Source organism: Orussus abietinus, unplaced genomic scaffold (assembly GCF_000612105.2).
Source record: "Orussus abietinus isolate OABI.00-Male unplaced genomic scaffold, Oabi_2.0 scaffold217, whole genome shotgun sequence".
Lineage (NCBI taxonomy): Eukaryota > Metazoa > Arthropoda > Insecta > Hymenoptera > Orussidae > Orussus > Orussus abietinus.
The window spans coordinates 50,988-77,476 of NW_019394360.1; the positions used below are offsets into that span (position 1 = coordinate 50,988).

At 41.2% G+C, this 26,489-nt stretch overlaps 1 protein-coding gene across 2 annotated transcripts in view; it reads right to left on the reverse strand.

Moving 5' to 3' along the window:
* Positions 1–19,390, reverse strand: part of LOC105702240 (RNA-binding protein 24) — a 36,902-nt gene extending 17,512 nt beyond the window's left edge. Inside the window, exons 1-5 of one of the 2 annotated variants that reach the window (XM_023432008.1) lie at positions 19,142–19,390; positions 11,461–11,857; positions 10,027–10,153; positions 4,826–4,864; positions 4,649–4,709 (exon numbers count right to left, since the gene is read on the reverse strand). In XM_023432008.1, the coding sequence (XP_023287776.1) occupies positions 4,649–4,709; positions 4,826–4,864; positions 10,027–10,153; positions 11,461–11,724 (491 nt within the window). In that variant the 5' untranslated portion in view covers positions 11,725–11,857; positions 19,142–19,390. The remainder of the gene's footprint in view (positions 1–4,648; positions 4,710–4,825; positions 4,865–10,026; positions 10,154–11,460; positions 11,858–19,141) is intronic. The other variant, XM_023432009.1, reaches the window with a different exon arrangement.
* Between the last annotated feature and the right edge of the window lie 7,099 nt (positions 19,391–26,489).

Genomic DNA, 26,489 nt, shown 5'->3' on the forward strand with positions numbered 1-26,489 from the left:
ACATCTTTCACCCCCTTCGGAGCCGGAGGGCTCCTCTACCGCTGTGTGTAAAATGTTATATGAAAAATATCCAAAAAATCACCACGAACAACACCAAAAGTACAACACCAATAGCGACACCAAGTGTAGTGTAAGCCTTCACCACACACACAAGGTTATTGCGGTTAATTAAACTCCTACACCCTAAAATTAAGAGCCGGGCGAAGTACTAAACAAATTGGCACACCCTGCGGATAACAATTGGGCCAAGTACCATTTTTAAATAGTGTTTCACCCAGTTCTAATTAATTTCGCGGCCACCGAGCCGCGGACCGTAATTCCAGAGTAATAAAAAGAAATTCTCGAGATTTCATTACGAGATAATCGTCCAATTTCTCAGAGTTTGTGAAATTATTCCACAATTCCAACAATGAGAATTAATTGCCACGCAAGGAAGTATCGTGCCGTGTTCTTTTTAACTTGATCGATTCGATTTACCGCCGATTTGTCGAGAGTTTTCACTAGGGAACGATTTTTCCTAATGGACTCTATACAAAAAAACTCAAAATCAAAATTCGCCCAGCGCGTCTCAAAAAGAAACAATTAATCGTTACTCAATGAAGAATCGTACCGTGGTCTATTATCTTAATCGATTCGATTTACCGTCGATTTGTCAAGATTTATCACTGGGGAACGATTTTTCCTAATGGCCTCTATACAAAAAAAAGCTCAAAATGAAATTTCGCCCAGCGCGTCTAAAAAAAAACAATCGTTACTCAATGAAGAATCGTACGGTGCTCTATTTTTCATACTCAATTCGATTTACCTCCGATTTGTCAAGATTTATCACTAGGGATCGATTTTTCCTAATGGCCTCAATGAACACTCGAAACCAAAATTAACATAGCACGTCTCAAAAAAAAAGTAAAAAAAAAACAGAAGTCTTCCGAACGTCTCTCCGTCTTTTAACATTTCTATTGACTTTCTATTAACAGTAATTTTCATCCCTCTGCCGACCTACCGATATCATTATCACTGTCCTCACTGGGTCCACCACCGTGGAAAAAAAAAGAAAAAAGAAAACTAGAAAACCGTGGAAAAAGGAAAGTCACTTTTTAAAAAACAATTGAAAAAGCAGGAAAAACTACTTCTCGTTAACACTCTCGGTATGTAGGTAAAAAAGAGAGAGGGAAGGGGAGGAGAAAAAAAAAACGAAGACGCAACTTCAAAGGGCACAAAAGTAGGCGAGAAAGGAAAAGAGACAGAGAGGAGGAAGTGTCGGGGAAAATAACCAGATAAAAGTAACTAGGGAGGCTTCTCGCCGTTGATCGGTCGGCAAAAGGATCGACAAGATCGCCCGAAATCCGGGAAATGTTAACAATTAAAATCGAACACGGGCAATGTTTAACGTTCAGCTACTACAAACAATGAGAAAACTCGACCGAAGATTGTTTATTAAAGCGTCCGGCTCTTTTTTTCATTAACTCGATTCCTCTCCACGGTTCGATTTGATGCAGCTTATGGGGAGCCGTGAAATCCTCTTATCATAATTAATTTCTTATCAATTGTATATCGCGATATACCATTTCGAGTATAAATCAGCGAATAAAGAGTGTGCATTGTTGAAAAAATTCTCAGGATAAATGATTCGCGTTGTTCCCTCTGCCTGGCATATTATTTCTCGTAAAAACGTTCAATTTGATAAGAGCATAGATTACGTGCTTATCAATAATATACGAGGAGTCTAACATTACCTATTAACGATTCCCTTCTTCCCGGTAATTCATCTGCGCGATATATCGATTAATCCCTACTCAAGAAACAAAAACCGCATTTATTCCCACCCTTTCAACAATGCCAATTCTCAGCAAGAGTGATTAAGCCTTATCACCCCAAGAATACGAGGGATAACTTTTAATCCCGACAAAGGGCTCGTTCCGATAATCAAGAACTAAATCCCATTGTTAATCAATCCCGAAAAACCCACCTTAAGCTGCACCAACAAATGCAAACCAGTAAAAACTCCAGCAAACAATGGCCAAGATAACTGAAAAGAAAAAGGTAAACGAGAAAGAGAAAAGTAAAAGGGAACACCATTAAAAAGTGAAACCAACCAAAGAACAATAAAAAAAAAAACGATCGGCGGCGGTGGTGGCGGTGCTCTAACATGGTCTACCAATTAACGTAAATCGATTAATGGTCGTTATTAATGTGATTATTACGCTGATGAAGAATAATTAAAAAAGTAAGAAGTAAAGGCCCAAAAACACGGGAGACGAAGAAACCAAATGAAGAGAAAAGGAAGAGAGAGAAAAAAAAATAAAATAAAAAACATAAAAAAAGAAGAAGACGTACCAGACGAGAAAAGAAACACGAAGAACCGGTAAACAAACACCTGGCAAAACCTTCAACATCGGCAAAATCATCATCAACCTCATCGTCATCACCATCATCATCACTGGCAAAGAGCAAAGTAACAAAGTAGAAAAAAGAAACAAAACAACCAAAGGTGCCGACCCTGAGCAGGACCGCGCACCTGATACTCTCGTACTCTCGTGGGTCCTACGTGCGTGAGTGTGTGTGTGAACCTGCGCGTTCTCTCTTTGCAACTTAAAGAGTTGGGTCTCTCTCTCTTTGTCACTGTACAGTCTCTCTTACAGTCCGGTAAGGGATCCTTACAAAGAACCGCGTCTAGGCCGAGATGAGGCCCATTAAGGACCTCTCCTTCGCTAAGTAGGACAGTCGTCCAGAACTCGTCACTCTCTCTCTCATTTCTCTCGAATCCGACTCTGAACCGACTGTTCCTCGGGCCTTACTGTCGCAACGCGCGGCAGCATGCTGAAAATTCAGGTTTTAAGGGTGGCAGGTTACTCCATATCCGATATATATATATATATACTCCTATCGAGATATCTTAATTAAGGTCTAGGCCGAGGGTGCAAACCCCTCGATGTGTGCAGAGGATCCGCGCAAAATTCACAGGGGTCGACAAGAGCCCCGGATATCGATCTGCGATCACTCCTTATATCTCCTGGATTTTGCAGATTTTTTATACCGCCGATTTACGAGGGATTTGCAGCTACTCGAGTTTCGCCTTCCTTCGGGATCGTTAAATGTCTTCGAGCCTAATTTCTGGTTTCTGATGACGAACTCCTGTCATGTGGTCGAAGGAACCAGGTTATTTTTTTTCGATCATTCGGTCACTGCTGATCGGGTATCAAATGGTTGTGTATGTACCAGAAAGACAGGATATAATGATTGTGGCCTAACTGGAGGCACTGAATAATTCGATACTTTTACTCGTCATGGTGGAGGTCTTGAAACTCCCGAGATTTCATTTCTCGAAAACTAATGTTGTATGTATCCTGCCTATTTCCCAGTATTTACGGATTTATTCATCCGTCGTAATGGTACGCAGTAATTTCCGCTCACTTTGAACCGTCAAATAACTCTAAAACACGAATTTATTCACCTGTATACGTTCTACACATGGCTACACATAACACACACTAGGTACACATGGTCTCTGAGAGTTCAAAAATTATGTTGTTGCAATTTGGATTATTCCGGCCGTTTCCCATCAAGTACTGATTTACGTATCCATCCTGATGTTGCATATTAATTTTTTTTTACTTTGAACCTTGAAATCCCTCTAAAACACGAATTTATCCAACTGTATACATTCTAGATACACATGGACTCTGAGAGTTCCAAAATTAAATTGTTGCAATTTGAATAATTCCGGCCATTTCCCATCAAGTACTAATTTACAAATCCATCAAAATATTCCATAATAATTTTTGTTAACTCTGAACCTTCAAACCTCCCTAAAACACGAATTTATCCACCTGTATACGTTCTAGACACACACGATCTCCGAGAGTTCCAATGTTAAACCTATCATAAATGTAAAATGTAAAACAAATGTAAAATTTATCACGAATGTATACTAATTCGCCTCTTAAGACGTCAAATGAATAATTATATTGCAACGTTATGTACTAAAAGTGTATGTAAATTTTATGAATTTTCTTTAACGGTGTGCACACGATCTCCGGGAGTTCCAGTATTAACCCATTGAACAGGGAGCCATTTCGCCATACGGGCGAGATTCCTCTGACCGTGCGGGGAATATTGGACCAAACGTCGGGCGCTCTCAGTAGCCGAAGGGTTAAGACGTTACAGTTCGGCTCATTCCATCCATTCCCCCTTATTAAATGATTTATTAATTCCCGTATCAATCCCGCTTAATTCCAGTCGACGATTCGATCGAAAGGAGAACCGTCCACCCGGACAGGACATTCGACAACCATCCCCGACACGAAGACATCAGCAATGAAGGTAACCTGGTTCCGTCGATCGATCGACCCCCGTGGCCGACCTCTCTTCGGGATCGATACTCGATCCAATCGTCCCCACTCGAGATAGCAATAGTGCGCGGCCCAGCTCGTCTCTTTAATTCTTAAATCCTGAATATTTAACGATCCCTGCAGGAGGCAAAGGCGCCCGTCAAAGGACGAGCCACGCGACTCGGACCTCCCAGGGGGTGGTTTCGGGCAATCAGAGCCAGCCCTTATCAGAACCCCGAAACCACCCCCGAACCCTTATCGGATTAACCCCAAACCCCTAATTCTTAACTGTCTTACAAAAAACCAAGGCGAATACTCACCCGTACTGTCCAGGAAGGACCGCCGGATATCCGGCTCGGATGCCGGCCGCAAAAGGGAATGCTGAAATCAGAACGGATAGTTTAGATAGGGTGAATCTTCCAAATTTGATAAGAACGACATACGAGACCCCTTGATAACACCAAGGGGAACATTAGGTCTGCTGAAGTGATACCTACATGGACTCGAGAGCAGGTGGCAGAACATGGAACCGCCCTCTAGAAAGGGAAACGAATTTCTATGCAATTTTTTTTCCCATTATTTTGCATATACATATATGATATTTTCGAGGTTGATATATATGTATGTAGCAAATTGTCGGAGATGAAGATATATATAGGCAAAAGAGCGTAGTAGATTTTAATGAACGTGGAATTTATGAAGTCGCATTTAAATGAACAATGGAACATTTTATGGCACTGATAACGGGTTAGGTCGTACAAAAAATTCAATTGCTTCTTGCCGACACCTTTTGTTTCTACTGATTTTAATCAGGTTATTGTCTTGAATTAATTAATGTCACTTCAATGTGTACCAATGAGGCGAATCGAATTTTTGGAACGATCTAGTAATTTGTATGCTGGTCAATGTAACTAAGAATAATCGAATTCTGGTTTTATTTATGCGTATTACATAAGTTAGGGAACATTGTAGGAAAAGTCAAATCTTTGTTTCCTCGGAATCGAAAAAGTCCCCCGATTAAAAGGAAATCAAATTGAATTTCTTTCACCTGTACGAATTAACATAATTAAGGAGAATGGCATTCTAATTAGTCCTAATGATAGATTACACCGAACAATTATTACATTGTATAATTTCAATAAATTCCAATTTCGAGGAAAACATCAAGAAATTTCAAGATGTTCCATCGAACAACACTCGCATATATAAAAATCCGAAATACGGAGAATGTCCATGAGATCGTTCGCCTAAGATTACGAAACATGTTAATAAATGTTACGAAAAAAAATAAAAAATAAAAACGGGAAAAAAAGAAAGAACCTTAGAAAGAATTACACTAAAGGTGAAATTTCTTTCGCGTTAAATCGAGAAATGGAGAAAAATTGGAAAATTCAGAAGCAGCCACGTTTCGATGGCATTAACGTCAATGAGTGACGTCTTGTCTAGTTTCAGACATGTCCGACAAGGACATAAGCAGTCTATTTCTAGGTAATATCGAATGGCGCTGCGATCGCGCAAGAGTTTCTACTTTTATGACACGTGCCTCAACGATTCCGGTATTGACTAATATACGAGAGAAATGACGGTGCCAACTTCGATCCGAAAATAAAAGGAAAGTATTACCAGAGAAAGCAGAATCATTGCCAATAAACCTCTTGAAAAAGAAAAAAAAGTCTAAGTAAATATTAGAGGCACCCATAAGCGATCAATTTCTTTTACGTCTTATACACCTCTTTGAAAATAATTGATTACTTATGAATACCCCTAATATATATCTAGGAGATTAATAACTTCTTGAAAAAAAAAAAAAAACAATGTAAGTAAATATTAGGGGTACCCATAAGTGATCAACTTCTTTGACGTCTAAAACACCTCTTTGAAAATAATTGATTACTTATGGGTACCCCTAATATATATCTAGGAGATTAATAACTTCTTGATATATCTAGAAAATTAATGAACTTCTTGAAAAAAAAAAAGTAAGTAAATATCAGGAGTACCCATAAGCGATCAATTTCTTTGACGTCTAAAACACCTCTTTAAAAATAATTAATTACTTATGGGTATCCCTAATATATTTCTAGGAAATTAACGCTGATATATGCACTCTTCACATATCACTTAAATAAAAAAAAAATTAAATAGAAGGAAACAACAAGGCCAACAATACTATCATTGGACACTTTGCTGGGTACCATTTTTTTTTCCTGGCTTTATTCGCTCAGCAATTGTAATTCGTCCAATTGTAAAACTTACTAAAATTAGTTTAAATCTCGGTTTTAATTTTGGCTAACAATAAGAAATATGGTATTTTGACTTTCACGGTTTTGTCTTCCGTCGCCGAAATCGTCGGAATTCTTGAAAATCTTTCAAGTCGCATCCTCGGATGGCGGTTTGTTCTTTCTCATTGTCAATACAGGAGGTTAAAAAGTATGTTAAACGACCGACAGGACACAGCGATACGTCGCAACTATCCAATCCCCTTTTTTTTCATATTCGATACGACACGTACGGTTGCCTCGTGGCACGCGAAACGTGAAAATCGATCGGGAAAACTATCTCTCGGCTGATCAACGTGCGAAGAATTTCCCTATTCATTGGTCAGGCACAGAATTTGTTTAGCAACAAATAAATCGACGCACTCGGATTATTTCTCACGGACAACCTCGTAGGCGGTTATCTGCCATTAAAATCGCTAACTAGAGCGTATAAAAAAATACGGGTCTCTTAATTTTCGATGTACTTCAACATATTTCGGAACCAACGAAATCGGCGAAGTACACCTAACATACATCTCTTGTAGGTTTGCAACGTATCCTACGCATCTCGCCTGTTGGCCAGTTTCCGTTTTTGAAGGCGGTTATCTGCCATTATAATTGCTAACCAGAGCGTATAAAAAAATACGGGTCTCTTAATTTTCGATGTACTTCAACATATATCGGAACCAACGAAATCGGCGAGGTACATCTGGCATACATCCCCTGTACGTTTGCAACGCATCCTACGCATCTCTCCTGTTGGCTAGTCTTCCCTTTGACACCGAAACGCGGGCATTCGGCCTTCGCGGGAAACGTCCTCCTCGAATTGCGCCGAAAGTGAGAAATTGATCGTAAAAGCCATCCGCGGGGTAATGAATGGAGAGCCGACGAAACCGGGACTACGCATTTCTGCGTCGAGGGGGATATATCGTGGCCGTCAAGTGAGGGGAGAACTGTCGCGCGGGGTGCGGAATTTTTCTTTCACAACGAAAAGACATTTCCACGGCACTGAATCAATCGTCGCTTTTCCTACAATGACCACAACGACAAATCTGCGCCAAGAAGTGTAAAATGGTTTAAGCAGAACTCAATTCTGAGACAATAAAAAAGAAGAAAAAAATTTGATATACAAAGCTTGTACACTGGGAGACATCAATGCCCTCCCATCCTGCACAGGCGATGCCGTATCTGCAGGGGAGGCATTCATGTCCGCCATTGTACAATGGAATTGGTATTTGATGTAACGTCGACATAGACAATTGCTATTCGTTTTTTAAGCTGCCTCATAAAGATGGTGCATAAGCGACTACCTGGCGCATTTTACGAAACAATTTTCACTCCTACGCTTCTTTTCCCTCATTTTACTCACATGCGCATGACGCATTTCCGCCACGCATCTCGCAAACGGAAATGATGTAGATTACACAACGACAAATCTGCACCAAGACGCGGAAGGTGGTTTAAGCAAAGCTCAATTCTGAGACAATAAAAAAGAAGACAAAAATTTGATATACAAAGCTTGTGCACTGGGAGACATCAATGCCCTCCCATCCTGCACAGGCGATGCCGTATCTGCAGGGTAGGCATTCATGTCCGCCATTGTACAATGGAATTGGTATTTGATGTAACGTCGACATAGACAATTGCTATTCGTTTTTTAAGCTGCCTCATAAAGATGGTGCATAAGCGACTACCTGGCGCATTTTACGAAACAATTTTCACTCCTACGCTTCTTTTCCCTCATTTTACTCACATGCGCATGACACATTTCCGCCACGCATCTCGCAAACGGAAATGATGTAGATTACACAACGACAAATCTGCACCAAGACGCGGAAGTTGGTTTAAGCAAAGCTCAATTCTGAGACAATAAAAAAGAAGACAAAAATTTGATATACAAAGCTTGTGCACTGGGAGACATCAATGCCCTCTCATCCTGCACAGGCGATGTCGTATCTGCAGGGGAGGCAATCATGTCCGCCATTGTACATACAAGGGAACTGGTATTTGGTGTAACGTCGACATAGACAATTGCTGTTGGTTTTTTAAGCTGCCTCGTACAGACGGTGCATATCCCGTAAGGTCGGTAACCCTTTTGCCAAAGCGACCTAGCGTTCACCCTATCAGCGAAATCCGCGCTCCCAGTTATCACGTCGCAGTTTGGCGAAAATCTCCCCCTCCCCCCGAGAGGCGGGCTTTGCTGCGAATCGCGACAAAACGAGGAGAGCTTGGCTCTCCGAGGCAATTTTAGACTCTACGAGGACCGAGATCCAAGCTATGTTGGCTTCGGTCCATGAAGCTCGTTTTCAGGGAGGAGCTTCGAGTCGGGCCACTCGAATGACTCACGTGGCGACGCAAATCGCACCCCTCGGTACGCATCTCGGATATCTCGGATGCACCAAACTGCAAGTACCACCTCTACCCGTGGAAAAGGAAAATAAGACTCGGTTCATCTACTAAAACCGACCGACCTAACACACAAGAATAGTGTTAAGGTGATATGAAAGGCGCTGAGAAATTTAATCCAGGTCGATAAATTAATATTCATCTATGCCCTTTTTGGTGGAAACGTCATTTTTAATACTCAAGTGGTAACATTAGCTGGAACATCACGTTTTATATTTATGTTGCAGAATTTCACATTTATATTTATGTTGAACAATTTTTGCATTTATATTTATGTTGAAGAATTTTACATTTATATTTATGTTGAAGAATTTTTGCATTTATATTTATGTTGAAGAATTTTACATTTATATTTATGTTGAACAATTTTTGCATTTATATTTATGTTGAAGAATTTTACATTTATATTTATGTTGAAGAAATTTACATTTATATTTATGTTGAAGAATTTTTGCATTTATATTTATGTTGCAGAATTTTACATTTGTATTTATATTGAAGAATTTCACATTTATATTCATGTTGCAGAATTTTACATTTATATTTATATTGAAGAACTTCACATTTATATTTATATTGAAGAATTTTACAGTCTACGTTAAGGATTATACGAACTGAAGAGCGTTCCGTACGTCATTTCAGTAAAGTAATGATGAAGATATCGATATAGAACGAGCCTTTCATATCACCTTTGAACACGGAGCCATTTCGACATATGGGCGAAATTCGTCTGACCGTGCAGGCAATATTGGACGAAACGTCGGGCGCCTTTAGGCGTTCTTAGTAGCCAAAGGGTTAAGGCGTTTCCTTCCCTTTAGGGCTGCATTATCCAAACTTCTCATATCGAAAGCTCCTAAGCACCTCCATAGATAATTAGGTAGAAATTAAACCGCATCATCGGACAAAAGCTGATTTGAGACCAGCGTCTCAAGATTTCGAACGATCTGAATTCTCCAATCTTTCCCTGACTGCTTTAATTGATAAGGATGATAAAAAAAAAAGAAAGGAATCTTCTACGACGAGCAGCAACTCACCGGCTTGAAGGTTCCCTCTGGGTTTCGCCCCAAGGATCGCCAGATTGACGTTGGCCTTTCTCCCATCGATTATGGGGTTGGGGTCCTTGCAGGCCCTCTCAGCCGCGGGCTTATCTCCCATTATCACCTGTAAGTAAAGCGCAAAAGGAACCGTGAATTAGCCAAAACTGGGTCTCCAAAATTGAAGCCAACCGCGAAGATTGTCCCCTGTCGGAAATTGTTGCAAAGAAAAAAAGAAAAAAGAAACTAAGTAACCCGGATAAACGTCGACCTACGGAGGAAGAGCGATTGTCGGTATCGAGGCAATAAGTCGTTTGTCAGCCGATAAAAAACAAATGCAGTTCGCACGAAATCGTCCCCGATACACGGGGAAGACACGTCGTGCTTTCCGGTTTCGAACCGACGATAACGAGTAATTCTTTATTCTTTTTATTCCTTCTTTCACGCGGCGTCTTTTCTCGTCACGCAACCGCCTTATCCTGGGGCACGTTGGCCTGATAACGTGGAAATTTACAGGCAGAAGAGAGGACTCCAACCAACAAAGTACGAAAATGGAATAGGCCGAAATGCCGTATTCTAGGAACTCGATTAAACGTTACATTTTATTTATTGAAAATTGGCGCTACGGTTTTTCACTTGATTCTTATCATCACTCCATTACTTTGATCTTGCGATCGTCAAAGTTAATACTGGGCAAATTTACTGACAAAAAAGAGGCCTGCTACCAACAAAGTCAGAAAATGGAATAGGCCGAAATGCCGACTTCTTCGATCTCGATTAAACGTTGCATTTTATTTATTGAAAATTGGCACTACGGTTTTTCACTTGATTTTTCTAATCACTTCATTACTTTGATCTTGAGATCGTCAAAGTTATTGCAATATCTATGGCGTGTTATAGGAAATCGTGCTGTATGGGACTTGTTCCTCGTATAACGCGCATAAAATATCTTGTTATTTGGCGTGTTGTACGAATAATCGCGTTATATGAAAATAGTAATAGCAATATCTATGGCGTGTTATAGGAAATCATGCCATACAGAAATTGTTCTCGTATAACGCGCATAACATGTCTTGTCATTTAGCGCATTGTACAAAGAATCGCGTTATATGAGAACAATAATTGCAATATCTTGTCGCGTTATAGGAAATCGTGCCATACAGAAATTGTTCTCATACAACGCGCGTAATGTCTCATTATTTGGCGCGTTGTGCGAAGAATCGCGTTATATGAAAACAATTATTGCAATATCTTGTCGCGTTATAGGAAATCGTGCCATACAAAAAATGTTCTCGTATAACGCGCATGTCTCATTATTTGGCGCGTTGTGCGAAGAATCGCGTTATACGAAAGCAGTAGTCGCAACATCTACAGGGCGTTATGGAAATGCGCGTTATACGGAAGTCCACTATATCTAACTTCCGCCATACTCACAAATCCGTATCCCCTACTCTTGCCGGTCTGCCGGTCGGTAATGACGACCGCCTCCTCGATGTCGCCGTAGACGTTGAAGTGTTCCCTGAGGCTCTTGTCGGTGGTGTGGTAGGGCAGTCCGCCGACGAAGAGCTTGGTCCAGGTGGTGTCCTTCTGCTGGGGGGTGGCCCCCGCGAGGGCGCCGAGGCCGGAGACGAGGTCCTCGGGGCCGGGGGCCCCCACCGCCCCCACGGCCCCCAGGCCGGCCGCTCCCGGCATCAGCATCTTCAGGATCCTGCCCAACTCGCTCGGCGGGACTTGCCTCGGACCGCTAGCCACCCTTTGGCCGGTTTTCTTCCCCGGGTATCAGGAACCGGTCGCACTGACCATCTACTTCCCCCGCGAGGCCGCTTCCTCCCTGAAAATGTACAATTTCAACCCTGAGAAAAGTTTCATTGATCCTAAAAAAGTGATTCCTTTAAGGTGATACGAAAGGGTCATTCTGTATATATTAAAACGGGGACGTGTTTATAAAACTTTTCTCAAATATACAATTACAACCCTGAGGTAAGTTTCATTGGTCCTAAGAAATCGACTCCTTTAAGGTGGTACGAAAGGGTCATTCTGTATATATTAAAACGGGGACATGTTTATAAAACTTTTCTCAAATGTACAATTACAACCCTGAGGTAAGTTTCACTGATCCTAAGAAATTGACTCCTTTAAGGTAATACGAAAGGATCATTCTGTATATATTAAAACGGGGACGTGTTTATAAAACTTTTCTCAAATATACAATTACAACCCTGAGGTAAGTTTCATTGATCCTAAGAAATTGACTCCTTTAAGGTAATACGAAAGGATCATTCTGTATATATTAAAACGAGGACATGTTTATAAAACTTTTCTCAAATGTACAATTACAACCCTGAAAAAAGTTTCCTAAGAAATTGGCTCCTTTAAGGTGATACGAAAGGGTCATTCTGTATATATTAAAACGGGGACATGTTAATAAAACTTTTCTCAAATGTACAATTACAACCCTGAAAAAAGTTTCCTAAGAAATTGGCTCCTTTAAGGTGATACGAAAGGGTCATTCTGTATATATTAAAACGGGGACATGTTAATAAAACTTTTCTCAAATGTACAATTACAACCCCGAGAAAAGTTTCCAAAGAAATTGGCTCCTTTAAGGTGATACGAAAGGGTCATTCTGTATATATTAAAACGGGGACATGTTTATAAACCTTTTCTTAAATGTGCAATTACAACCCTAAGGAAAGTTTCATTGATCCTAAGAAATTGATTCCTTTAAGATGTTACGAAAGGGTCATTCCATATAGATTAAACGGCGAACATGTTTATAAAACGACGATATATCGTTGTCGGTAATAAAAGGGTTAAATGACGCTCATTTGAGTCAAGTAACAGCGTTTTAATATAAGGAACATGTAATTACCCCGATGAAATATCTATTTTATCGTTAAAAAAAAGAAAAGAGAATAATATTCTGGGAATTTCTTTATAACCGTAGCGCAAGTAGCAGCGTTTGACGGTCCTCATTTTTCAGGAATCACCCCCCGAGGAACGAATTACGCCACGGCCATTTTGACACGCTAAGTGTAAAATGTGTTCGAGTATTCAAGTTTTCTGGCCGACCACCCCATAAAGGGCTAATCCATCTCAAGTTCTCGACCAACTGCAATTTCTGCACGCGAGGGCACCTCGGCAACAAGTAACGGCCGGTCTTCCTTTACCTCGCCTCTTCGAAACAGCTGTTCAGAAAACCCGCATTCATCGGCAACTGAGTCCTTGTCACGATAAAATAGTTGCCACAACGAGCCTATAAATGCATACAAAAATAGTACTCGACAAAGGGGACCGACATTTTAAACGAACCTTGGTTCGTGATCCACGAACTACTAAACCCGACATCGAAGTCACCAAGTTTCTCCAGAAAGGGATGATCTTCAATTGTCAGCCCAAAGAAAGTATACATTCTTAAAGAATTATATCTAACAAGGAAACCAATACTTCAACCTAATTCATTTAATGATAATGATGATCCCGTTCATAAGAAATTATATCCGGGGAAATTCACACATTATCTGATTTATTCAATAATATGTGAATAACTAAACCCGGCATCGAAGTCACCAAGTTTTTCTAGAAAGGGATGATCTTCAAAAGGGAATTGTCAGCCCAAAGGAAGTATACATTCTTAAAAAAATTATATCTAACAAGGATACTAATTCTTTAACCTAATTTATTTATGATATGTGAATTATTAAACCCGGCATCGAAGTCACCAAGTTTTTCCAGAAAGGGATGATCTTTAAGAGGGAATTATCAGCCCAAAGAAACTATACATTCTTAAAGAATTATATTTAACAAGGAAACTAATACTTCAACCTAATTCATTTAATGATAATGATGATCCCATTCATAAGAAATTATATCCGGGGAAACACACATTTACCTAATTTATTTGATGATACGTGGATAATTAAACCCGGCATCGAAGTCACCAAGTCCCTGAAAAACCCGATGACTTTCTAGAGGAAATTGTCAGCCCGAAAAACCGATAAATTCATAAAAAATTATATCCGACAAGGGAACGAACACTTTACCCTAATTTGATTATCGATACATGAACGACCGAACCCAGCATCGAAATCCCCAAGTTTTACAAGAAATCATCCGCATAAATTCATGATAAATTTCCAGTTACTAACGTTCTTAACACTCTTATTAATAACATGTGATAGTGTCTGAATTTCTGGATTTTAATTTTCTCACTATGGATATTCCGACCAGCGGGGTAAATTCGAGATTCCTCCCCCCAGGGCTGACAGGAGCAGTTCCTTCCAGGGCTGCCAAAGGACCTCGACACGCAAGGGGTCCCCTCGCAACAAGTAACGGGCGTTTTTCCTCCAAAACTGACGGGACCGCTAGGAACAGCTGTCCTGGGGTGCGCGCGCACGCGTCTGGCGCACAAGAGCGGACACATGCGCCCAAAGAGTTCCAAGCCATCCCGAAGGATGAGAGATCATTGCCAGAAGAAAGCAGAAATAAACGCCGATGACGGTGTTTTATTACTGCCACGTCCGTGACGTATCAACGTGCACGGATGAAAACTTACAATTTGACTTACATCATCCTATACATACATTTCCATATCGGTAATGCATGGATACAAAGAACAAATTGCGACATTTCGTCGCTAAACCCCACAAAATTAAAAAAGAAAAAATATATATATATGTCAATCACAAAAGGAAATTACGTGTTCTCCGCCATTTCCCCCAATTGCTGGAATTTCTTGTATACCTTAAGGTGATGTCAAAGTGAAGCTTTTCTCCAAACTGAGGGTACCGAATTGTTCGAAGTTTTACCCCGTGAACTATAAGAAAAATCCTGACGCCTATGAAAGTTGATCACATTTTTTTTTTTTTTTCCTTGTGAAAAATGAAATTTCACGAGCTTCGCGTTCTTTTCTAGGGTGTACATAATCATGTGTCAAAGTTTCAAATTATTCGGCGCGCCCAGTTTGGAGAAAAGTTTCATAAACATTTTCACTTTTTCTTGTGTATATATTACCTTAAGACTCGTGATACGCATTCTAACCTCCAATGCCTATCTAACCTCGTCAGGACACTTGAACATCCGCCCTGCAGTACTGCCCTCTACGTTTCAACAAGCCCTATGACACCATCGAGTCTCGTCCCGCAGGTAGGACTCTAATTCCAGGGCAGGCAAGATGGCGGCCGAGTTTTCGCACCGAAGGGTCCCGGTCCCTCTCCCACCCCCTCGGCGATCCTCCCCATTGTCCAGAGGCCCTCCTCCCTCCGGGCCGCCCCCCATTGGGCCGTAGGGCCTGGGGTCCCCGCCGACCCCGGCGTCCCCCTCCGTCCCCCGCCGACCCCGACAGCCTCACAACCCGCGGGGCCCGAAACGGCAGCTGCAGAACCGGTGCACGGCGTATAATCACATTGTGTTGTGTGTATATACGTGGCCCTGCACCGCGGTGCCTTACCGTGCGCATGCGCCCCTCGCATAAAGGCTGCTTTTCAAACAGGACTCAACGAACTCGCCGGAAAATCGGAACGGGTCTCTCCCTCTCTCTCTTTTTCTCTTTTTCTCTTTTTCTCTCTCCCCACAGAAAGGGAGGATCGCACACCCGGCGACGTGTCCGGAAAAATGGCCGCCGGAGAAAAACGGTCGATATATCAGCACAAGGCTCATCTTCGCGTGTTACGAGACCCTGGATTAAGGGGACACGAAAGCGAGGAATCGATCGTTTATGCAATTTTTTCCTGAATTTAGCGAACCGATTCGTTCCAATTCTTACTACGTGATTGCAGGGACCCTTAAGAAGGTCCCGACACTCGTACATTTCAATTTCTAAATTGTTTAGTAGTTTCTTTTTATAAACAATTAAATTTCTCGCGGTTTGGGGGGCTCCTTCTTCGACGAACGCGAGCAATCGATCGTACTTTTCTAGGATCTTAAACGTTCCTGCCACTTTCATACACAAATTAAGATGATGTGAAAGTGGCGTCGAAGAGGTTTTGTTTATAAAACTTTTCTCCCAACTCGATTTACCGAATAATTTGAAACTTTACAACGTGAATAGGGAGACTATAAGAAAGGTCCTGAAGCTCATGAAATGTCAATTCTATTCAAATTTGTTTGTAGGTATTTTAAAAATAATTTAGAAAAATTGAAATTTTGCGAGTTTCAGGACCTACCTTAGGGTCTCCATATTCACGTTTTAAAGTATGAAACGATTTGAGACACCCAGTTCAGAGAAAAGTTTCATGAACGATTGAGCTTTCGGGTGCCACTTTCACATCCCCTTAAGGGGGCACGAAAGCGAAGATTCGATCGTTTATATCCAACTTTTCCCCGAATTGAGCGAACCAATTCGTTCCAATTCTTACTACGTGATTACAGGAACCCTTAGGAAGGTCCCGACACTCGTACATTTCAATTTCTAAATTGTTTAATAGTTCCTTTTTATAAACAATGAAATTTCTCGCGGTCTGGGGCGCTCCTTGGCTCTCTTCGACGAATGCGAAAAATCGATCGTTCTTCTCTAGGGTGTTCAACGTTCCTCCCTCTTTTATGCTCTTTCGTTTATGTTGTCATTGTTTATACGTTATGCAAGTGTCAAAATGATCGCGGCACTCTTCGAGCAGGACTCAATAAACTGGCAGGAAAAGCAAAAGGAGTCTAAAAGGATAAGAGGGGACGCAGAACTCGCACCCGGAGAAACGGTCGCAGGTTTTTGCCCGATAGAATTAGACTCCCAAATGCGCACTAATACTTGTCTCTGCCCAGTGTCGGTGTAAAACTGCTATTCCGTATAAATTGCAACGTAAGATGACGAATATTACCGGCCGCGTATTTTGGAACAGGTTAAAACTTATAAATGTCGTACAAGGGACGAATGGGTTAAAGATACGACCGTTCTCTATCAGATGTAAAAGGAAATAAACTGCGAAAGGTATACTGGTAAATGACTAAACGACACGAATGACTAGTCAAACGCATCGTCACCTGTCTACCTAGTGATAACCCAGCAGGCCCACGCAGCGTCGGAAAGGTGAAATGCTCGTGAAAAAAATGAAAAAAAGTTTAAAAATTTACGTTTAAAAATTTACGTTTAAAAATTCATCAGACATCCAACATCAAAATAACCTACCAATACCCTGATAACCTAGTACCCCAAATCCCCTAAATGCATCAACATCCCGTTCTTATCGATAGGCGGTCTGTCGAATGCACTTCCACTATCCGAAGCAACTTTTAAACCTCACTTTGCCACCTTCGGCCCTAAATATTAATGAAAAGACTGCGTTAAACCTGCCAACATATGTTCAAATAACGAAAATAAAAAAAAAACTACCAGCACTCCAATTCCCCTAGATGCATCAACATCCCGTTCTTATCGATGAGCGGTCTGTCGAATGCACTTCCACTGTCCGAAGCAACTTTTCAACCTCATTTTCCCACCTTCAGCCCTAAATCCTGTACACCTAAATATTAATGAAAAGACTGCGTTAAACCTGCCAACATTTGCTCAAACAACGAAATGAAAAAAAAAGGCTATCAACACCCCTATTCCCTTAGATGCATCAACATCCCATTTTTTGTCGATGAGCGGTCTGTCGAATGCACTTCCACTATCCGAAGCAACTTTTCAACCTCATTTTCCTAACTTCAGCCCTAAATCTTGTACACCTAAATATTAATAAAAAGACTGCGTTAAACCTGCCAACATTTGCTCAAACAACGAAATGAAAAAAAGGCTATCAACACCCCTATTCCCCTAGATGCATCAACATCCCGTTCTTATCGATGAGCGGTCTGTCGAATGCACTTCCACTATCCGAAGCAACTTTTCAACCTCATTTTCCCACCTTCAGCCCTAAATCCTGGTACACCTAAATATTAATGAAAAGGCTGCATTAAACTTGCTAACATTTGCTCAAACGACCAAATAAAAAGAAAAAACCCGGCACCCTAACTCCCCGAGATGCATTGAACATCCCAATTCCCTAAGATGCATAAAAATCCCGTTCTTACCAATGAGCGAAGATATAAATTCTTTTCCACTATCCGTATAAACTTTTCAACCTCATTTTCCCACCTTCTGCCTTAAATCCTCTACACCTAAATATATTCATAAAAATGCACGATTCGTATCAACTTTTCAACCGCACTTTCCCACCTTCTTAACTCCTATACACTTAAATATTCGTAAAAATGCATCAAACTACCAAATTCATTAATCACTTCACTCACAATATTGTGTGAGAGACGTGATACATCAGTCGGGCCAAACGTGAACAAAACGTGTAAGAGATGTGGTATGTCAATCGGGCCAAACGTAAACAAAACATATGAGAGACTTTGAACGTTCAGCCAAACCGTGAAATGGCCCAATGTATGTATGACCGACATTTTTCTTGTTTATGGCACGCGCTATTGGAATTTAAATCATAAGACAAGGGGTTAAAAGACCTACCAACAGACTAATAACCCAGTACCCTAACTCCTCAAGATGTAGGAACATCCTAATTCCCTACAATGGATCGACATCCCAAATCCCTAAGATGCATAAAAATCCCATTCTTACCGATGAGCGATGTGACAAATCCTCTTCCACAATCCGTATCAATTTTTCAACCGCATTTTCCGACCTTTTGCCGACCACGACACGTGTATATCCTTCGCATGCATCAAAATCCCGTTCTTACCAATGAGCGACGTGATAAATCCTCTTCCACAATCCGTATCAACTTTTCAACCGCATTTTCCGACCTTCTGCCGACCACGACACGGTATATCCTTCGCATGCATCAAAACCCCCTTCTTACNTAAAATAATAATAATTCAATTTTCTTGTTACAGGGTGGGACTCAAATAGTCCCACCGTGCATATTCACGCATTAAAAAGGTGGGACATTTAATACCACCGTGCCTCAAAGAGTCAAAATGAGAGCTATTCCGACCAGCAGACTAATTACCTGCAAGGGATACGAAAACTTCTGGAAACGCCCGATTCACCTGCCGATCCCTATTTCACCCCATTTAAGAAAACCCGAGATGCCGCACTCCTCACTTGTACGTACCCCATAAATATAAAGCACGTATCCCATAAAGATTTCCCATATACCGAGGGGTAGTCGCTCACCTGGCTGGGAACTGCGTCTACTGCAACGATCGCGCCAACTGTTGCGGTCCTGTTCCTCTCGCTTCCGGTAATCCCGAGCGTCGCGTTTCCACGTTCCGCCACGACGTCGCGCGGACCTCGATCAGGTCGTCGAGGACGGAACGGCTGCCACGAGGACGCACACACGACGCACGGTCCACTGCGACGCGGGGGTCTCGCCGGTACGGGGGACGCAACTGACGAGAGGGTCGCGCGTGCATGCGCCACTGGCGACGGTCCACGTGCGAGTGGCCGACCGATGCCGATCCCCCTTCGGCGCGGCCGCGGGCGCGCGCTCGCCGCCGCTGATTGGCTCGCCGCCGCGGCCCACGCTGCGCGCCATTGGCTGCCCGCCGCACTGCGCAGGCCCGTGCCCAAGCGCGCCGAAACCCACGCCGAGTCGACCCTCTCTCTCGCGCCGATACCCACGCCTGTCGGTACGGTTTTTTAATTATCGAGAATTTCAATTCAAGATATATAAGTCGTGAGCAAGTAAGTATAATCTAGTAATATAGGTTCTAGTGTTTTTAGGGTATTACTCTGGTAGTATAACCGAGAATGAGAATATAACCGACGGTTATATTCATCAGAATTTAAATTTAAGTAATATAACTAGGGTTTTCGTAACTAGTAATATAGATAGGGGACGCCTGTTGGTAGGGTTTTTTAATTGTCGAGAATTTCAATTCAAGCAATGTAAGTCGTGAGCAAGTAAGTATAATCTAGTAATATAGGTTCTAGTGTTTTTAGGGTATAACCCTGGTAATATTACCCAGCACGAGAATATAACCGACGATTACATTCATCAGAATTTAAATTTAAGTAATATAACTATGGCTTGTAGTGCGTTATGTTACCCTGGTAATATAACCGAGAACAAGAATATAACCGACGTTGACATTTTTGAGAATTTAAATTTAAGTAATATAACTATGGCTTTTAATGCGTTAGATTACAATGGTAATATAACCGAGAACAAAAATATAACCGACGATTAAATTCCCGACAAATTTATGACTATTTGAGAATTAAGTTGTTTTAATAACATTCAAGTTAGTCCTAAGAATTCTATCAAGAGTAACCTAACCTCCTTGTTTGTGCCTCTTGAATTAGAGTGGCAACACAACCTGCGGAAATAAAACAATCATCGCAAGCAAGAAAGGAATCAGAAAGAGACACTATAAAAAGTACCTCGACTTTATCAATGCTGCTTAATAAAAGTAATAAATTATTTTCATAAGTTAATTTAACCGTAAATTCTCCTAGTTCCCTTGAATTCTCTCAAATACCCCAGAGATTTTTAAATCACCGTAACATTCTCAATTACATTTAGTGTATATTAATATTACTGAAAATAACTTGAATATTATATTAAAAAAAGGTTTCTCAATTTTTGTAAGTTTCCAGGGAGTTTAATCTTTGGTTATATTGCCATACTAACATAGAATATTAAAAACTAAAGACTGCATCCTAATCACATTCTACACCCCGAATTAAAGTTCCCGTCCTTAACTAATCTAAGCGTCTCAATTCTCAAAACGTCCACGACTCGTAAATATTTAAGTCCTACAGTTTCAGACAATTTTATGCAGCGGTTGTGGAGTCTAGTTAACATCTGTAAAGAGTAAAGCTCGGTCTGAAAATAGCACGTCTCACGCCTTAAGTGCTTGCGACAGTACAGGTGCTGCCCTCCAGAAACTAAACGAAAACGATCTTCCACCGAATGTACATTTGGATGCACTCAGGCAAATTAATCCCTGCAGAATATAAACAAAAACCATTTTTATACCCAGCAAAGTTACTCAAACAGACAAGTAACAAAACGTTTAAAATGCGTGAACGTTTAAAACGCGTAAAATGCGTGCGCAAAAAAATAAAATGCAAAATAAAACGTTTACTTTACAAAACTTCGAGTATCCCACTTGGGTAGAAAACGACATCGACAAATGTCTCCATGCAGCTACTAAATATCTCTCTGAATAAAATTTACCGAATAAAGACCTACCCTTACCTCGTATTCCGCATATTTTTCTTAAATTTACATAAGTATTCTCGTATCAGTCTCCGATTAACTCCCTAACCTCAACTATTTTAATATCTTGATAAAAATCGATGTAAACTTACCTATACTGTAACCCGCCTCATAACCTCGTTTCACATAAAAGAGGGTAAAATGTAAAAATGACAAATTACAAAACAAACACCCCCGACATTGTATACTTACCGTATTATCGCATTTACACTTGAATTAAACGTAACATTACGTTGTAACTTTTTATAACTTACCTTGAATATGACATTACAGAGGCAATTTTATCGCAATTCACTTTGTGGCATCGGAATAACCAATGTCTGAATATGTTTTTCTTTTTTACATGGACATTTTTTATCAGTGAATATCCAAGTATGATTTATACAAGCCTCAGGGCTAGGTATTCCAAAGAAATTCTTATTTCAACGAGTTAAGGTGATATGAGAGTGTGATATATGCATATAAAAATTCAAAATATTTATAAAACCTCTCCTAAATGGGTGCACCGAATTATCTGAAACTTTAACACGTAATTATGGAGTCCCTAAGGAATAACGCGCCGCTCATGAAATTTCCTGTCTCGAAAAAAATGTTGTATTTATCTCGACCAAGAAGCAAAAAAAAATATTATTTTGTCGAAAAATGAAATCTCACGTTCTTCCTTAGAGCCTCCATAATCGCGTGTTAAAGTTTGAAATAATTCGGTGCACCCAGTTTGGAGAAAAGTTTTATAAATATTTTAACTTCTTTGTATATTGTATATCGCACTTTCATATTACCTTAAATCAATTTTTCAAATCGAGGGGCGCAATCGATATTAAAAATCGAAGTTCGTTCGACTCGGTCGCAGGGTGCTTCGGCCGGTGACGAGTGCGCAGCCGCGGCGTGCAGAGACCCCATAGGTTCACGGCACGCGCTGCCAGCTGCCCCACAGCTGTCTCCGCGTCCCCCATCTTGCACGCGCGCTTGCCCGGCACATGCACGCTGCCCGCGCGCCTGTGTGGACGCGACCCGCACGGACGCACACGTGCGCCGACGCGATGCGACGAGACGGTTTTCCCGGCAAGCGCGCGTCCTCTCCGCAAGAAGAGGCCCTTCCGCGACCTGCTCGTCCGCAGTGCCGCTCATATCGAGCCGTTAACTCGGAAATCAGGAAAAATAATTGTTTTAATGAAAGACCTTTGATTTCATATGACAAATGAAACGCGGCTGGGTAAGTAGTGACGTTCGGTCTTAAAACCGAGACTCTAGGGGTCTATTCCGTAAAGCAAATTGAACGAAAATGTGAAAAATGAGTAGCTCACGGTATTACGGAGCGCTTTTAGTAGTGAAAATACGAGACCATTCATATGAACTGGCTCGGCACAAATTTTTAATGAATAAAAAATAACATGTCTTTCTTCTAGGATCGTCATAGAAGTTTCATAAATCCTTAAGGATCAAGTACTAATAACCTCCGAAAATATTTTTTACAGTACAAAGGAACTTAGGTAGGAAATGTGTCTATAATATTCCTCCGAAATGCCCAATTTTACGGTATGCATGTTTACGAGTCGCCTACTGAAGAACAATATCCTTTGTTGTAGGACGATCTTGTAAGTGGAGGAGCAGGACCTCCTCTTGGAACTACCCCACACCGGAGTGCACCGACATTTTTCCTGTACGTAATGCATCGCAACGGATGTTGCGGATTATCGACGATTCCCCATCAGTAGTTACTACAAAAGATGGCTCCTTCGATAACGAGGGATCCGATAAAGGGGAGGAGACGTTACGAAAAAGGACGCCAGCCGACCTGTTCCTGTTCTCTCGCCGGACGTCCAGGACACTCTGCGGTCTCCCATCCGGCACGTCGCGAGCTCGAACAGGAAACGGTCCTGCAGGAATACGTGTCCTAGAGCCTCCGAGAGGCTATTAGGTTTCGGTGTCGAGTAAAGAGGGACGAGAAAGAGGGAAAGCGTGAAAGTAAGAAAAAAGGGAAGGAATAAGGAGACAGGAAGTCCGGGACGTTCAACCCAACGCTGTATATTTAGAGTTAAAGGGACTCCTGGCCCTAATTTACGTAAAGACGCCTCCCAGGGGTCTTCAAGGACCGACCCTTAAGGTGAAGTGAAACACGTCGAGGAACTTCATCGACGCCGGTAAAGAAGGTTTTTCTAAATACCTATATCGCCGACGATGATTTCATATTGACATCTGTGTCGAATTATATAAGGTATTGTACTAAATGGCATACTCCATCTGTCATTTTTATGCAATAAGTGTAAAGAAATCCAAGTAAAACTCCAGAAATCCTCTGGATTTGTGGTTTCCGAGGCCCTAATTGACTGCAGAGGGACCCCTTGCGCCATCTGTGAATTCCGAGTCAACTACATTTTCACTCCCAGACCTTGTATTACCATCGTTTTAGCATAGTAGAGCATAAGACACTTATTTGCCTTTATCCCGTTCAAATGCGAGTTTCTCATATCAGAGCCTGCAATAATTGTATATCGATCGAAATATTCTGGTATGGGCTAGGTTAAACAATTTTTGTCGATAGTCCAAATTTTCAAAGTATCAGGGTAATTCCTAGGTGCTCACGAGTCATGTGTCAAAGTTTCAGACGGGTCGGTTCAATACTCTTAAAGAGAAGTGTCTTATTTGGATCGACTGATTTGAGGGGGGTGTCACTTCACCTTAAGGATCTTCCTAACCGTCGAGATGCAAAACCGTCTCGGACTGTCTCGGGCGAGCGAACGAGACACAATGGCGCTGGTGGCCTTCTTGAAATAACCGGACCCTGCTCCCCGGATCCCAGAATAAAGTCCCTCGCTCCTTCTAACCCTCTCGCTCATCGAAACGTCGACTTGCATCTAGCTGTAATATTTATCTCAGGATGCGACGTCGATATAATATGAACATATAATTCCCTATTTTTAAGAAAGATCTTTTCCTCGATTTGTTAAGTCCATTGGACGTTCGTTTCTTTTTCTGTCGCAATGGCAGAATTATATTTCTATGTCGTGAGCTCCCGAAATGTCGATCCTTGACGTAAAGAAACTCTGTAGCATCTCGTTTGACCTGAACTGTGGTCGGACAGGATGAGACGTCGATATATAAACATATAATTCCCTATTTTTAAGAAAGATCTTTTCCTCGATTTGTTAAGTCCATTGGACGTTTCTTGTTCTGTAGCAATGGCAGAATTATATTTCCATTTTGAGAACTCCCGAAATGTCGATCCTTGACGTAAAGAAATTCTGTAGCATCTCGATTGACCTGAACCGTGGTCGTACAGGATGCGATGTCGATATAATATAAACATGTAATTCCCTATTTTTAAGAAAGATCTTTTCCTCGATTTGTTAAGTTCATTAGACGTTCGTTTCTTTTCTGTACCAATAGCAAAATTATATTTTTATTTTGGGAACTCCCGAAATGTCGATCCTTGACGTAAAGAAACTCTGTAACATCTGGTTCGACTTGAAGCGTTGTCGGACAAGATACGACGTCGATTTAATATGAACATATAATTCCCTATTTTTAAGAAAGGTCTTTTCCTCGATTTGTTAAGTCCATTGGACGTTTATTTCTTATTCTGTAGCAATGGCAGAATTATATTTCTATTTCGTGAGCTACCGAAATGTCGATCCTTGACGTAAAGAAACTCTGTAACATCTCGTTCGACCTGAACCGTTGTCGGACAGGATGCGACGTCGATATAATATAAACGTATAATTCCCTATCTCACGTACCTAGAAGTTAAAAGTTACGTCCTCTTAGCAATGAAATTTAAGTGCGTCTTCTTTGGGATTGCCCTGTACCGAGGCAGCGCCGATCCGCCGTAGCGAAAAAGTTAACGTGAATACGTGGAGTTGCGTAAACCATCGCACGCCATCTGTGCAATCCGCAAGCAATTGTTCAAACGAAAACGAAGCGTCAACGAAGCGAGCGTGCGTAGAGAGAAAATAGAAGAACGTTTGTTATTTAGGGAGCCGTTCCATTCAATGTCGGCTAAAATATCGGACGATCGTTAAGGGCACTGATTATAAAAGAAATAGCTTTTTTTTATGAATTTTAGCAACGCCCATGCAACAAGTAGGTGAATAAGTGTTACTATTAGGTGATGTACAGAATGAATGAGTCCTGTTTATTTTTTATTTATTACGTTACTTTAATCCTTTGAACACGGAGCCATTTCGACATATGGGCGAAATTCGTCTCACCGTGCAGGCAATATTGGACGTAACGTCGGGCGCCTTTAGACGCTCTTAGTAGCCAAAGGGTTAAAAATCGCGGGAGCTTATTCTTCGACCTAGTACATGGAATTAGTCATCTTTTGGGCTGTTGGAAATTATTTGTTGGAGTCGTTAATGTCAAATAACCATTTTTAGCGGCTTTACGGACGTCAGGAAAAATTGTCAATAACTAACAATTGTTTGGATTTTCGACAAAAATTTGTTAACTTAGTCCTGACCAGAATTCAAAATACCGTCGAGCTCTCATATTCGATCGATATACAATTATTTAATGCTCTGATATGAGAAACGAAAGTGTCAGGACAATTGTACGACAATTTAGAACAGTCTGATAATCAAGAAACTCGTATATGAACGGCATAACATAAAAAAAGGTGTCTTATACGCTACTGTGTTAAACCGTCGGTAATACGAGGCCTCAAAGTGAAAATTTAGTTGACACGGAAATCACAGATGGCGCAGGGGATCCCTCCGCAGCCAATTAGGGCCTCAGAAACCACGAATCAAGAGGATTTCCTTTTGCTTCGATTTCTTTATAATTATTATGAATATTATTACTTTAAAATATTGTACGAAAACGACAGGTGGAGTATGCCATTCGGTACAATACCCAATATAATTCGACACAGCTGTCAATATAAAAACCAACGTCGGCAATGTATGCATTTCGGAAAATGCTTCTTTACCGACGTCTATCAAGTTCCTCGAGATGTTTCACTTCGTCGTCCAAGAGTATCTACCTGTTGGAATAAAATATCGGGCGCGTGCAAATATTTTGGCACCAGGTTGGAATTCAAGAATACGTGCTTGGCTGCCAATGAGATGGATCGGATCCGTTAATTAGACTTACTTTAAATTTAATTTCTTGTAATTAAGCAACGTTAGACAGCTCCTCGCTGGAAAATTTGCCGACTCGAACGTTGCCGAGGTTGCGCGCTTTTCATGCTAGCAAGTATTATTAATAAGCGTGGTGCCGCTGGCGAGCAATATTTGTCTCAGCAATTTATGCTCGAACCTGTTCCGCAATAACTCAGGCGACAAACACTATTTAAGCCTC